We start from the raw sequence: 13,023 nt of genomic DNA, 5'->3' as shown, positions 1-13,023 counted from the left end.
TTTTTAAATACATGAAATCTTGAAGTTTCCTTAATGGAGTAAGAGATAAACGTGGCGAGTCATCTAGTTCCACTTCCTGTCTCTCATGACTGACGATGTAAACGATAAACTTCATCTTGATAGTTTTACACGAGCATAAAATGTAATAAAACATACATAAAACTTTACAAACACGTGTCGAAGAACCAGAAGAAGATCTTTTGCTCTAATGAACCTGAATAATCGTCTTTAATCTACTTCCTGTTAAGTGTTCAGTGAAGTCAGAATATTTAATCATTTAACATCTCAAACAACTTTTTAATTGAAATGTTGTTGTTTTTTTGAATTTAACTCTTTTTTTTTTAACGATTTCATTAAATAATTCATATATTTAAAAGTAGTTTCTTTTTTTTAAATAAGCGAATAAAAACAAATGAAATATATTTTAAATGAAGGACCTCTGTCTTGTTTTAAATGAAGCTTTTCACGTTTTAACCAGAAGAAAACCCTTCAAAATAAGAGCTGACGGTCGAAGAAGACTCGAGATGTTGATGAAATGACCATCTTTGTGTTCGTCCGTGTGTTGAGCTGAAGATTAAACATCTTTAATGTCAAACCTTCTGACATTTAAACGTCAGCCTCGAGTGCAGCTCAAGCACTTGAGCAAATAGATGGATGGATGGATGGATGGATGGATGGATGGATGGATGGATGGATGGATGGATGGATGGATGGATGGATGGATGGATGGATGGATGGATGGATGGATGGATGGATGGATATAGATATATATATAGATATGACCAAGATGTTGAAAAACAACATCATTATGTGATTTAATCAAAGGAAGTTCTGTTAACATGAACTAACTGTGGACAGAACTGTTGAAAACAGAAGTCGCTGCTGTGAGTCACGTGTTGAAGTTAAATCCAGCAGCAGCTGAAGAGAGAGAAGAAGATTCTAGAGAAGGAGTTAGTAACACGTGTAAGTAACAAGTTAGTAACACGTGTAAGTAACAAGTTAGTAACACGTGTAAGTAACAAGTTAGTAACACTTGTAAGTAACAAGTTAGTAACACGTGTAAGTAACAAGTTAGTAACACTTGTAAGTAACAAGTTAGTAACACTTGTAAGTAACAAGTTAGTAACACTTGTAAGTAACAAGTTAGTAACACGTGTAAGTAACAAGTTAGTAACACTTGTAAGTAACAAGTTAGTAACACTTGTAAGTAACAAGTTAGTAACACTTGTAAGTAACAAGTTAGTAACACTTGTAAGCAACAAGTTAGTAACACTTGTAAGTAACAAGTTAGTAACACTTGTAAGTAACAAGTTAGTAACACTTGTAAGTAACAAGTTAGTAACACTTGTAAGTAACAAGTTAGTAACACTTGTAAGTAACAAGTTAGTAACACTTGTAAGTAACAAGTTAGTAACACTTGTAAGTAACAAGTTAGTAACACGTGTAAGTAACAAGTTAGTAACACTTGTAAGTAACAAGTTAGTAACACTTGTAAGTAACAAGTTAGTAACACGTGTAAGTAACAAGTTAGTAACACTTGTAAGTAACAAGTTAGTAACACTTGTAAGTAACAAGTTAGTAACACTTGTAAGTAACAAGTTAGTAACACTTGTAAGTAACAAGTTAGTAACACGTGTAAGTAACAAGTTAGTAACACTTGTAAGTAACAAGTTAGTAACACTTGTAAGTAACAAGTTAGTAACACTTGTAAGTAACAAGTTAGTAACACGTGTAAGTAACAAGTTAGTAACACTTGTAAGTAACAAGTTAGTAACACGTGTAAGTAACAAGTTAGTAACACTTGTAAGTAACAAGTTAGTAACACTTGTAAGTAACAAGTTAGTAACACGTGTAAGTAACAAGTTAGTAACACGTGTAAGTAACAAGTTAGTAACACGTGTAACTAACAAGTTAGTAACACGTGTAAGTAACAAGTTAGTAACACGTGTAAGTAACAAGCTAGTAACACTTGTAAGTAACAAGTTAGTAACACTTGTAAGTAACAAGTTAGTAACACGTGTAAGTAACAAGTTAGTAACACGTGTAAGTAACAAGTTAGTAACACTTGTAAGTAACAAGTTAGTAACACTTGTAAGTAACAAGTTAGTAACACGTGTAAGTAACAAGTTAGTAACACGTGTAAGTAACAAGTTAGTAACACGTGTAAGTAACAAGTTAGTAACACTTGTAAGTAACAAGTTAGTAACACTTGTAAGTAACAAGTTAGTAACACTTGTAAGTAACAAGTTAGTAACACTTGTAAGTAACAAGTTAGTAACATGTGTAAGTACCAAGTTAGTAACACTTGTAAGTAACAAGTTAGTAACACTTGTAAGTAACAAGTTAGTAACACGTGTAAGTAACAAGTTAGTAACACGTGTAAGTAACAAGTTAGTAACACTTGTAAGTAACAAGTTAGTAACACTTGTAAGTAACAAGTTAGTAACACGTGTAAGTAACAAGTTAGTAACACTTGTAAGTAACAAGTTAGTAACACTTGTAAGTAACAAGTTAGTAACACTTGTAAGTAACAAGTTAGTAACACGTGTAAGTAACAAGTTAGTAACACGTGTAAGTAACAAGTTAGTAACACGTGTAAGTAACAAGTTAGTAACACTTGTAAGTAACAAGTTAGTAACACTTGTAAGTAACAAGTTAGTAACACTTGTAAGTAACAAGTTAGTAACACTTGTAAGTAACAAGTTAGTAACACTTGTAAGTAACAAGTTAGTAACACTTGTAAGTAACAAGTTAGTAACACGTGTAAGTAACAAGTTAGTAACACGTGTAAGTAACAAGTTAGTAACACGTGTAAGTAACAAGTTAGTAACACTTGTAAGTAAAAAGTTAGTAACACTTGTAAGTAACAAGTTAGTAACACTTGTAAGTAACAAGTTAGTAACACTTGTAAGTAACAAGTTAGTAACATGTGTAAGTACCAAGTTAGTAACACTTGTAAGTAACAAGTTAGTAACACTTGTAAGTAACAAGTTAGTAACACGTGTAAGTAACAAGTTAGTAACACGTGTAAGTAACAAGTTAGTAACACTTGTAAGTAACAAGTTAGTAACACTTGTAAGTAACAAGTTAGTAACACGTGTAAGTAACAAGTTAGTAACACTTGTAAGTAACAAGTTAGTAACACTTGTAAGTAACAAGTTAGTAACACTTGTAAGTAACAAGTTAGTAACACGTGTAAGTAACAAGTTAGTAACACTTGTAAGTAACAAGTTAGTAACACTTGTAAGTAACAAGTTAGTAACACTTGTAAGTAACAAGTTAGTAACACGTGTAAGTAACAAGTTAGTAACACGTGTAAGTAACAAGTTAGTAACACGTGTAAGTAACAAGTTAGTAACACTTGTAAGTAACAAGTTAGTAACACTTGTAAGTAACAAGTTAGTAACACGTGTAAGTAACAAGTTAGTAACACTTGTAAGTACCAAGTTAGTAACACTTGTAAGTAACAAGTTAGTAACACGTGTAAGTAACAAGTTAGTAACACTTGTAAGTAACAAGTTAGTAACACTTGTAAGTAACAAGTTAGTAACACTTGTAAGTAACAAGTTAGTAACACTTGTAAGTAACAAGTTAGTAACACGTGTAAGTAACAAGTTAGTAACACTTGTAAGTAACAAGTTAGTAACACGTGTAAGTAACAAGTTAGTAACACGTGTAAGTAACAAGTTAGTAACACGTGTAAGTAACAAGTTAGTAACACGTGTAAGTAACAAGTTAGTAACACGTGTAAGTAACAAGTTAGTAACACGTGTAAGTAACAAGTTAGTAACACGTGTAAGTAACAAGTTAGTAACACGTGTAAGTAACAAGTTAGTAACACGTGTAAGTAACAAGTTAGTAACACGTGTAAGTAACAAGTTAGTAACACTTGTAAGTAACAAGTTAGTAACACGTGTAAGTAACAAGTTAGTAACACTTGTAAGTAACAAGTTAGTAACACGTGTAAGTAACAAGTTAGTAACACGTGTAAGTAACAAGTTAGTAACACTTGTAAGTAACAAGTTAGTAACACGTGTAAGTAACAAGTTAGTAACACGTGTAAGTAACAAGTTAGTAACACATGTTCTTCAACAGATGAATAATAAAGATAATTAAACATAAAACCATAAACTGTGTATTTTTCTTGACAGCGTCTGAACAACAACTGGATCTTCAGGTTCATGATGATCTTGCAGCAGTTAAATCACACTTTACTGTAAGAATCTCAAAAATGATACTTTTTACTTTAGTTACTTACAGATAGAAAAGAGTAAAAATAATAATAATAATAATAATAATAATAACTTAAGTTAAATTTTATTTTTTTATTATATTTCTATGGATGGTCGAGTTTATAAATACAGTACAAACCCGTGAGTTATTGAGTTTATTCATGTTTTTCTGTTGTTGTTTGAACGGTTTAAATGTTTAAATTAATATTTTTCAACAACTGTGAACAAACTTTAACAATAGAAGTTAAAATAGAAAAACCGAGAGAAAGTTGCGGCTGTAAATGTTGTCAGAAGAAAGTTTAAATACCTGCGCAGGTTCCAGTGGAGTCTGACATTTGAGAGAATATCAAAGAATATTAAAGAATATTAAAGAAGACTTTAAAGAAGACTTTAAAGAAGACTTTAAAGATTTGATCTCATGAGCTCCAGACTCGACTTGTTGTCGCTGAAACTCTTCACTTCCGGTCCCGGCGTCATGTGACCTTTCCACCACGTGACCACGTGACAAGCAGCGATTCGTGTCGGTTCTTTAAAAAAGTTTTTAATTGTTTTCAAACAATTTCTGTTTCAAACCCAAACAGCAATTTATACACACGCATTTCTGTAAAAAAAATAAAAAAATTAATACAAAGTACGTTGTATTTTAAATAAATAAAAGTTGATAAATTACGTGAAATATGTTGCTTTGAAAACATGAAATATTACGTTTTCTTCTCACAAATTAAATGTACATTTATGATAGTTTAGTAAAATCATATTTCCATTCGGATGAGCGAACATGAAGTGAGTCTTTCTTGTTAAATCTGACTTAAAATGTCTCATTTCAACAGATTTGTATTAAAAATATAACGTGACGTCATATTTTATAAGAAAAATAAGCTTTTATCCAAAAGATTAAAAAATTATAATTCTGAGATAAAAACCCAAGACTATTTTAAACATGTTATTGAAATGTTTTTTGTTTTAATTCCGTCCTGATGGAAATTAGTAAGTAAGTAAGTAAGTAATTTGTATTTATATAGTACTTTTCCAGACCAGGGTCACAAAGAACTTAAACAATCAAAACAATATTCAATAAAGTTTATACTTTAAAGGTCAAGATAAAACTGATAACAATACAGGAGTCTCAGAGAATCAAAGAAAATAAATAAATAAATAAAATAAGTAAGTCTGTCGTTGGGTGTAAAAGTGTGTATTTATTCCATGTTGTCGTCACTGAATCAATATTTGTGAGGTCATTGTACACAAAACTCTGCTGCTCGTGGAAAATAGTCTCAGACGGTTTTATTTCCCTAAACTTCAGCGAGAAATGGATCGTTTTCACCTTCGACTCTTGAGCCTCGCCTCGGTTTTCATCCTCGCAACCTTCAGTGGAGCCTCGAGTGAGTGATCGTCGGTCGACCCTTGACCTCTGTTTCAAACATAGCAAGAATGATCGTCTCTCGTCCTTCATGGAAATAATAAACACAAAGTTAAAGTCAAATGAAAAAATGATGATAAAAAAACATCAACAAGAAAAGTATTTGTTTGTAGATCATGGATTGATTTTTATTCGTTTTAGAAACACGGCAAGAACAAGAAAACATTTCATGACGAATGTTACACAAAATACTGACAAAATACTGAAGTCACAAATAGAAGTTCTTTGACAGAGACTGAAGTTTGATATTGTTGTTATTATTATTATTGTTATTGTTATTGTTATTGTTATTATTATTATTATTATTATTGTTATTGTTATTGTTATTGTTGTTATTATTATTATTGTTATTGTTATTGTTATTGTTGTTATTATTATTATTATTGTTATTGTTATTGTTATTGTTATTGTTATTGTTATTGTTATTGTTATTATTATTATTATCGTTATTATTATTATCGTTATTATTTTTATTATTGTTATTATTATTATTATTATTATTATTATTATTATTATTATTATTATTATTATCGTTATTATTATTATCGTTATTATTTTTATTATTATTATTATTATTATCAACCACTCTACCATCTGAGCTATGTCGCCCCAAGAAGCAAAGGAGAAGAAAGGCAGCTACTTGTTCATGAGGAAGTGATCCCTAACATCCAGGGAAACCCAACAAAATGCCTTGGAAAGTGGTATGATGATTCCCTGTCAGACAAGAACAGCATCTCCAGCACCGTAAAGCAAGTTGAGGATTGGCTGTATAAGATGGATAAGTCTGGCCTGCCTGGTCTACTCCCGAGACTCATGTGGCTTCTCACCATGTACGAGGTTCCCCTGTCATCTGTTGAAGCAATGGAGAGGAAGTTCAACAAACACCTTCGTAGATGGTTAGGAATACCCCCAAGCTTTACAGCTGTGCGGCTCTACATACGGTCGGCCAGCTCCAGCTTCCCTTGTCATCTGTGCTGGAAGAGTTCAAAGTTGCCAAGTGCAGACTGTCCCTGACATACAGCGACTCTCAAGATCAACTCACCAGGGAAGCAGGAGTTAGAACACGATCTGGCTGCAAGTGGGCCTGCAGCACAACGATTACCCAGGCAGAATGTTCTCTAAGGACCAAAGACATCATTGGGAACCCTTGCCCGGGTAGACAGGGGCTGGGTTCATCACATTTCCAGCAGTGGTCAAAGTCCACTCCTAGGGAGAAGAGAGCCTTGATCCAGGAGGAAGTCCGAAACCTTGAGGAGGAACGGAGAAGAGCAAAATCCATCGAGCTTGCAACTCAAGGAGTCTGGACGAGGTGGAGCCTCCCCAAGACATCCATCACATGGGGTGAACTGTGGCGGTGGGAGCCCTTCCGGATATCCTTCCTACTCCGAGCAGTGTAAGACACCTTACTGACCCCAGTACATTTGCACAGGTGGAGGATGAGGGAGGACCCACTGTGCAGATTGTGTGGCGGTAAAGGATCAATGGCGCACATTCTATCTGGGTGCAAGACCGCTTTAACTCAGGGTAGATACAGGTGCACCATGACAAGGTGTTAGCAGTGCTTGCAGATGTCCTGGAGCAAGAGAGGAGGAAGAAGCAACCAACCAAAGCAAGACCACTGCTGAGCACCATCACCTTTGTGAAAGAAGGTCAAAGACCTGTCAACAGCCAAGCGAGGCAGAACCTCCTGAAATCAGCACAGCGATGGGAAATGGAGGTTGACCTCGGGAAGAAACTCCATTTCCCAGAAGCGGTTCTCATCACCACTTTAAGACCAGACATCATCATGTGGTCTCCAGAGGGGAAGAAGATCATCCTGGTGGAGTTGACAGTGCCGTGGGAGGAGGGCTGTGAGGAAGCTGCAGAGAGGAAAAAATCCAAATACCAGCAACTTGTCCAAGACTGCCGGGATAAGGGGTGGAAAGCATGGCTGATGACGGTGGAAGTTGGATGTCGAGGGTTCCAGCTCAATCAGTGTGGGATCTATTGACCAAGGTTGGACTGAGAGGCCACTGAAGAAAAGCAGCAGTTCACAGGCTGGGAGAAGCGTCAGAAAGAGCCTCCTGTTGGCTCTGGAGAGAACACAAGCTGGAAGCCTGGGGGAGAGTGACTGGTCAGTCACTGCAGACCCACCAACTACAGGGCGTTGTGGTTAAGGGTCGAAACGCCCAGTGAAGGTTGGGGACCACCTGATGACCTCTCTCCCAGGCCAAGGCTTCACCCATTAGAAATGGGTGAATACTAGCATCCCAGATGTTTTATGCAACTTATTATTATTGTTGTTGTGGTTGTTGTTGTTGTTGTTGTTATTATTATTAATATTATCATTAGTGTTGTTGTTATTATTATAATTATTATTGTTGTTTTTATTATTGATGTTGTTATTATTATATTATTATTATTGTCGTTATTATTATTATTTTTCATTATTGTTATTATTGTTATTATTATTTTTGTTTCTTGTTCCATGAAAACATGTATCTTTAAACACTCATATCTCCAGACGTCCACGTGAGGAACATGCAGAGCTTCATCGCTGCCGTGGAGCACCTGGAGGCATCGAACCCGGGCCTGGGTCCTCTGGCTCTGCTCCAGGCTCTGAGGAAGACAGCGGGTCACGATGACCCGATGACCGTCCTGTACCTCGGAGCCTCCAACAACCTGAGCGACGTCGTGGAACCTTCGCTCCTCAACGCGTCCACCTTCAGCTTCTTCGACAAGTCCATCCACCACCTGGTGACCCGGCACGAGGAGCGCGGCGTGGTCCTGGCGCCGGACGGCACCACGCTGGCACTCGCACCCTTGCTCGTGGGCATCGAGGCGGGTCTGAAGGCCCGGAGCGAGGGGTCCTCGACGACCTCCATCTTCCCGCTGACCCTGGGCCGCACCCTGGGTCTGTCCTTCCTCAGCCTCCAGGACGTCCCGGCCTCACGGCGACTGGGACCCGACGGATGCTGGGACAGTGTGGTCCGGCCCAGGATCTTCACGCTGTCCAGAGCCTCCACCCCGGCCACCGACGCCGTCATCCACGGAGGCATGGACGGATCCATACTGGGTCACGACCTGGTCCGCCTCCCGGCCTCCGAGGAGCCTCCGGCCCTGAGCCTGATCCTGAAGAGGTTCTACGTCTACGAGGTGGATCAGGACTTTGACTGGACTCGACACGTGAGCCCCAGAAGAAGAACCATGTCCAGGTCCATCCTGGAGCCTCTGGACCTGCAGCAGGAGGTGATGGAGACGCTGAGGCTGGTGTGGAGGCTGGAGGAGACCGAGTGGATCAACTGGGACACGGAGGTGCAGCAGTCGGTCCGAGAAGGTCTGGAGGAGTTTGTGACTCGATACTGGGGTGAGTTGAAGGTTCAGAACCTCTTCTGTCCTTCTTAGGGATCAATAATATTCAAATTGAAGAAGTTCAAATAAAAATAAATAAAACAAGTGTTTTAACTAAAAAATATATATTTTAATAGAAAGTAAATTCAATATAAATCAGTTCCAGGAAAGAAATTCTCTTTTTAAGTCTTTAAATGTGAAAGAGTTGCTTCAAACAAAAAAAGTTCAATAAAAAAAGTTCAATAAAAAAGTTCAATAAAAAAAGTTCAATAAAAAAGTTCAATAAAAAAAGTTCAATAAAAAAGTTCAATAAAAAAGTTCAATAAAAAAAGTTCAATAAAAAAAGTTCAATAAAAAAGTTCAATAAAAAAAGTTCAATAAAAAAGTTCAATAAAAAAAGTTCAATAAAAAAGTTCAATAAAAAAAGTTCAATAAAAAAGTTCAATAAAAAAAGTTCAATAAAAAAGTTCAATAAAAAAAGTTCAATAAAAAAAGTTCAATAAAAAAAGTTCAATAAAAAAGTTCAATAAAAAAAGTTCAATAAAAAAAGTTCAATAAAAAAGTTCAATAAAAAAGTTCAATAAAAAAAGTTAAATAAAAAAAGTTAAATAAAAAATGTTTAATAAAAATAGTTCAATAAAAAAGTTCAATAAAAAAAGTTCAATAAAAAAGTTCAATAAAAAAAGTTCAATAAAAAAAGTTCAATAAAAAAAGTTCAATAAAAAAGTTCAATAAAAAAGTTCAATAAAAAAAGTTCAATAAAAAAAGTTCAATAAAAAATGTTTAATACGATAAAAAGTGCGAAACATTTTCAATTTGGTTTTTGCTTTTATCGAATTGAAAAAATTGTTCATGTTTCTATTTTTTCGTTCTGTTTTCTCTAACTGTCTCTCCTGATGATTGACACTCCTGATGATTGACACTCCTGATGATTGACACTCCTGATGATTGACACTCCTGATGATTGACACTCCTGATGATTGACACTCCTGATGATTGACACTCCTGATGATTGACACTCCTGATGATTGACACTCCTGATGATTGACACTCCTGATGATTGACACTCCTGATGATCGAAACTCCTGATGATTGACACTCCTGATGATTGACACTCCTGATGATTGACACTCCTGATGATTGACACTCCTGATGATTGACACTCCTGATGATTGACACTCCTGATGATTGACACTCCTGATGATTGACACTCCTGATGATTGACACTCCTGATGATTGACACTCCTGATGATTGACACTCCTGATGATTGACACTCCTGATGATTGACACTCCTGATGATCGACACTCCTGATGATTGACACTCCTGATGATTGACACTCCTGATGATTGACACTCCTGATGATTGACACTCCTGATGATTGACACTCCTGATGATTGACACTCCTGATGATTGACACTCCTGATGATCGACACTCCTGATGATTGACACTCCTGATGATTGACACTCCTGATGATTGACACTCCTGATGATTGACACTCCTGATGATTGACACTCCTGATGATTGACACTCCTGATGATTGACACTCCTGATGATTGACACTCCTGATGAATGACACTCCTGATGATTGACACTCCTGATGATTGACACTCCTGATGAATGACACTCCTGATGATTGACACTCCTGATGATTGACACTCCTGATGAATGACACTCCTGATGATTGACACTCCTGATGATTGACACTCCTGATGAATGACACTCCTGATGATTGACACTCCTGATGATTGACACTCCTGATGATTGACACTCCTGATGATTGACACTCCTGATGATCGACACTCCTGATGAACGACACTCCTGATGATTGACACTCCTGATGATTGACACTCCTGATGATTGACACTCCTGATGAATGACACTCCTGATGATTGACACTCCTGATGATTGACACTCCTGATGATTGACACTCCTGATGATTGACACTCCTGATGATTGACACTCCTGATGATTGACACTCCTGATGATCGACACTCCTGATGATTGACACTCCTGATGATTGACACTCCTGATGATTGACACTCCTGATGATTGACACTCCTGATGATTGACACTCCTGATGATTGACACTCCTGATGATTGACACTCCTGATGATCGACACTCCTGATGATTGACACTCCTGATGATTGACACTCCTGATGATTGACACTCCTGATGATTGACACTCCTGATGATTGACACTCCTGATGATTGACACTCCTGATGATTGACACTCCTGATGATTGACACTCCTGATGAATGACACTCCTGATGATTGACACTCCTGATGATTGACACTCCTGATGAATGACACTCCTGATGATTGACACTCCTGATGATTGACACTCCTGATGAATGACACTCCTGATGATTGACACTCCTGATGATTGACACTCCTGATGAATGACACTCCTGATGATTGACACTCCTGATGATTGACACTCCTGATGATTGACACTCCTGATGATTGACACTCCTGATGATCGACACTCCTGATGAACGACACTCCTGATGATTGACACTCCTGATGATTGACACTCCTGATGATTGACACTCCTGATGAATGACACTCCTGATGATTGACACTCCTGATGATTGACACTCCTGATGATTGACACTCCTGATGATTGACACTCCTGATGATTGACACTCCTGATGATTGACACTCCTGATGATTGACACTCCTGATGATTGACACTCCTGATGATTGACACTCCTGATGATTGACACTCCTGATGATTGACACTCCTGATGATTGACACTCCTGATGATTGACACTCCTGATGATTGACACTCCTGATGATCGACACTCCTGATGATCGACACTCCTGATGATTGACACTCCTGATGATTGACACTCCTGATGATTGACACCTGTCACTCCAGACTGTCCTCAGATCATCCCTCGCTGTCAGTGGCTCGCTCGCTCGCCCACAGAGACGCCCGTCGCTCTCTCTCTGCCTCTCAACTTCCTGTTCCTGCATCACACGCTGCAGCCGTCGGCGCCGTGTTGGACCTTCAGCTCCTGCGCCGAAGACATGAGGAACATGCAGAGCTTCCATCAGGACCAGAGGCGCTGGAGCGACATCGCGTACAAGTGAGTCCAGGAGTCATGAGTCGTTCTGAGTCGTTATGAGTCGTTCTGAGTCGTTATGAGTCGTCGGTGTGTTAACATTTGCGTTAACATTTGTGTTAACATTTGTGTTAACATTTGTGTTAACATTTGTGTTAACATTAGTGTTAACATTTGTGTTAACATTAGTGTTAACATTTGTGTTAACATTAGTGTTAACATTTGTGTTAACATTAGTGTTAACATTTGTGTTAACATTTGTGTTAACATTTGTGTTAACATTTGTGTTACATCAGTTTCGTCGTCGGCTCCGACGGCTTCATCTACGAGGGCCGAGGCTGGGGCGCTGTGGGGACTCACACCAGGGGGCGCAACAGTCACGGTTACGGGGTGTCGTTCATCGGGAACTACACGGCGACCTTACCTGCGCCTCACGACCTCGACCTGCTGAGGAACGCCTTCGTGCGCTGTGCGCTCAAGCGAGGCGGGCTGACCTCTGACTTCAGCCTTCAAGGTCACAGGCAGGGGTCGAACCACACCCTCTGCCCCGGAGACGCTCTCTTCGCCGAACTCCACAAGTGGCGTCACTTCAGGGCGTGACATGATTGACATGATTGACAGCTGTCAGTGTGACGATTAAAGTGACGTGTCTTGAATTATTTCAATCATTTTCTAACGGAACGAAGATGAAAACATTTCTTTTTCAAAGAGTTTTTAATAAAAGTGAGATTCTGTAAATATAACATGTAGAAATCAACACGTCACACGCGTGTTGAGGAAGATCAAAGGGTCACACGTGTGTTGAAGAACATCAAAGGGTCACACGCGTGTTGACGAACATCAAAGGGTCACACGCGTGTTGAAGAACATTAAAGGGTCACACACGTGTTGACGAACATTAAAGGGTCACACACGTGTTGACGAACATTAAAGGGTCACACGTGTGTTGACGAACATCAAAGGGTCA

At 38.0% G+C, this 13,023-nt stretch overlaps 2 protein-coding genes across 3 annotated transcripts in view; one reads left to right on the top strand and one right to left on the bottom strand.

Annotated features, from left to right (window-relative positions):
* mcoln1a (mucolipin TRP cation channel 1a) overlaps positions 1-4,689 on the bottom strand; it is a 29,600-nt gene extending 24,911 nt beyond the window's left edge. For both annotated transcript variants that reach the window (XM_087786934.1, XM_087786943.1), the window contains exon 1: positions 4,540-4,689. In XM_087786934.1, the coding sequence (XP_087643060.1) occupies positions 4,540-4,567 (28 nt within the window). In that variant the 5' untranslated portion in view covers positions 4,568-4,689. The remainder of the gene's footprint in view (positions 1-4,539) is intronic.
* An 812-nt stretch (positions 4,690-5,501) lies between these two features.
* On the top strand, positions 5,502-12,712 carry LOC148087320 (N-acetylmuramoyl-L-alanine amidase-like). The gene is made up of 4 exons (XM_087786954.1): positions 5,502-5,614; positions 8,156-8,998; positions 11,870-12,080; positions 12,353-12,712. Exons 1-4 carry the CDS (start codon positions 5,542-5,544, stop codon positions 12,654-12,656), a joined length of 1,431 nt encoding a protein of 476 aa, XP_087643080.1. The 5' UTR covers positions 5,502-5,541; the 3' UTR covers positions 12,657-12,712.
* Positions 12,713-13,023: the final 311 nt, after the last annotated feature.

Source organism: Callionymus lyra, chromosome 1, assembly GCF_982586985.1.
Source record: "Callionymus lyra chromosome 1, fCalLyr1.hap1.1, whole genome shotgun sequence".
In the NCBI taxonomy this organism is placed as follows: Eukaryota; Metazoa; Chordata; class Actinopteri; order Syngnathiformes; family Callionymidae; genus Callionymus; species Callionymus lyra.
The sequence above is the reverse complement of the archived record's forward strand: the minus strand, read 5'-3'. Positions and strand labels throughout refer to the sequence as shown.

What these genes read in the sequence shown, in the direction of transcription:
- LOC148087320 (XM_087786954.1), top strand. Translation starts at nt 5,542, where the DNA reads ATGGATCGTTTTCACCTTCGACTCTTGAGCCTCGCCTCGGTTTTCATC. An exon ending in GTTTGTGACTCGATACTGGG is followed by an intron (nt 8,999 to 11,869) that starts GTGAGTTGAAGG and finishes CTGTCACTCCAG; the next exon opens with ACTGTCCTCAGATCATCCCT. An exon ending in TGGAGCGACATCGCGTACAA is followed by an intron (nt 12,081 to 12,352) that starts GTGAGTCCAGGA and finishes GTGTTACATCAG; the next exon opens with TTTCGTCGTCGGCTCCGACG.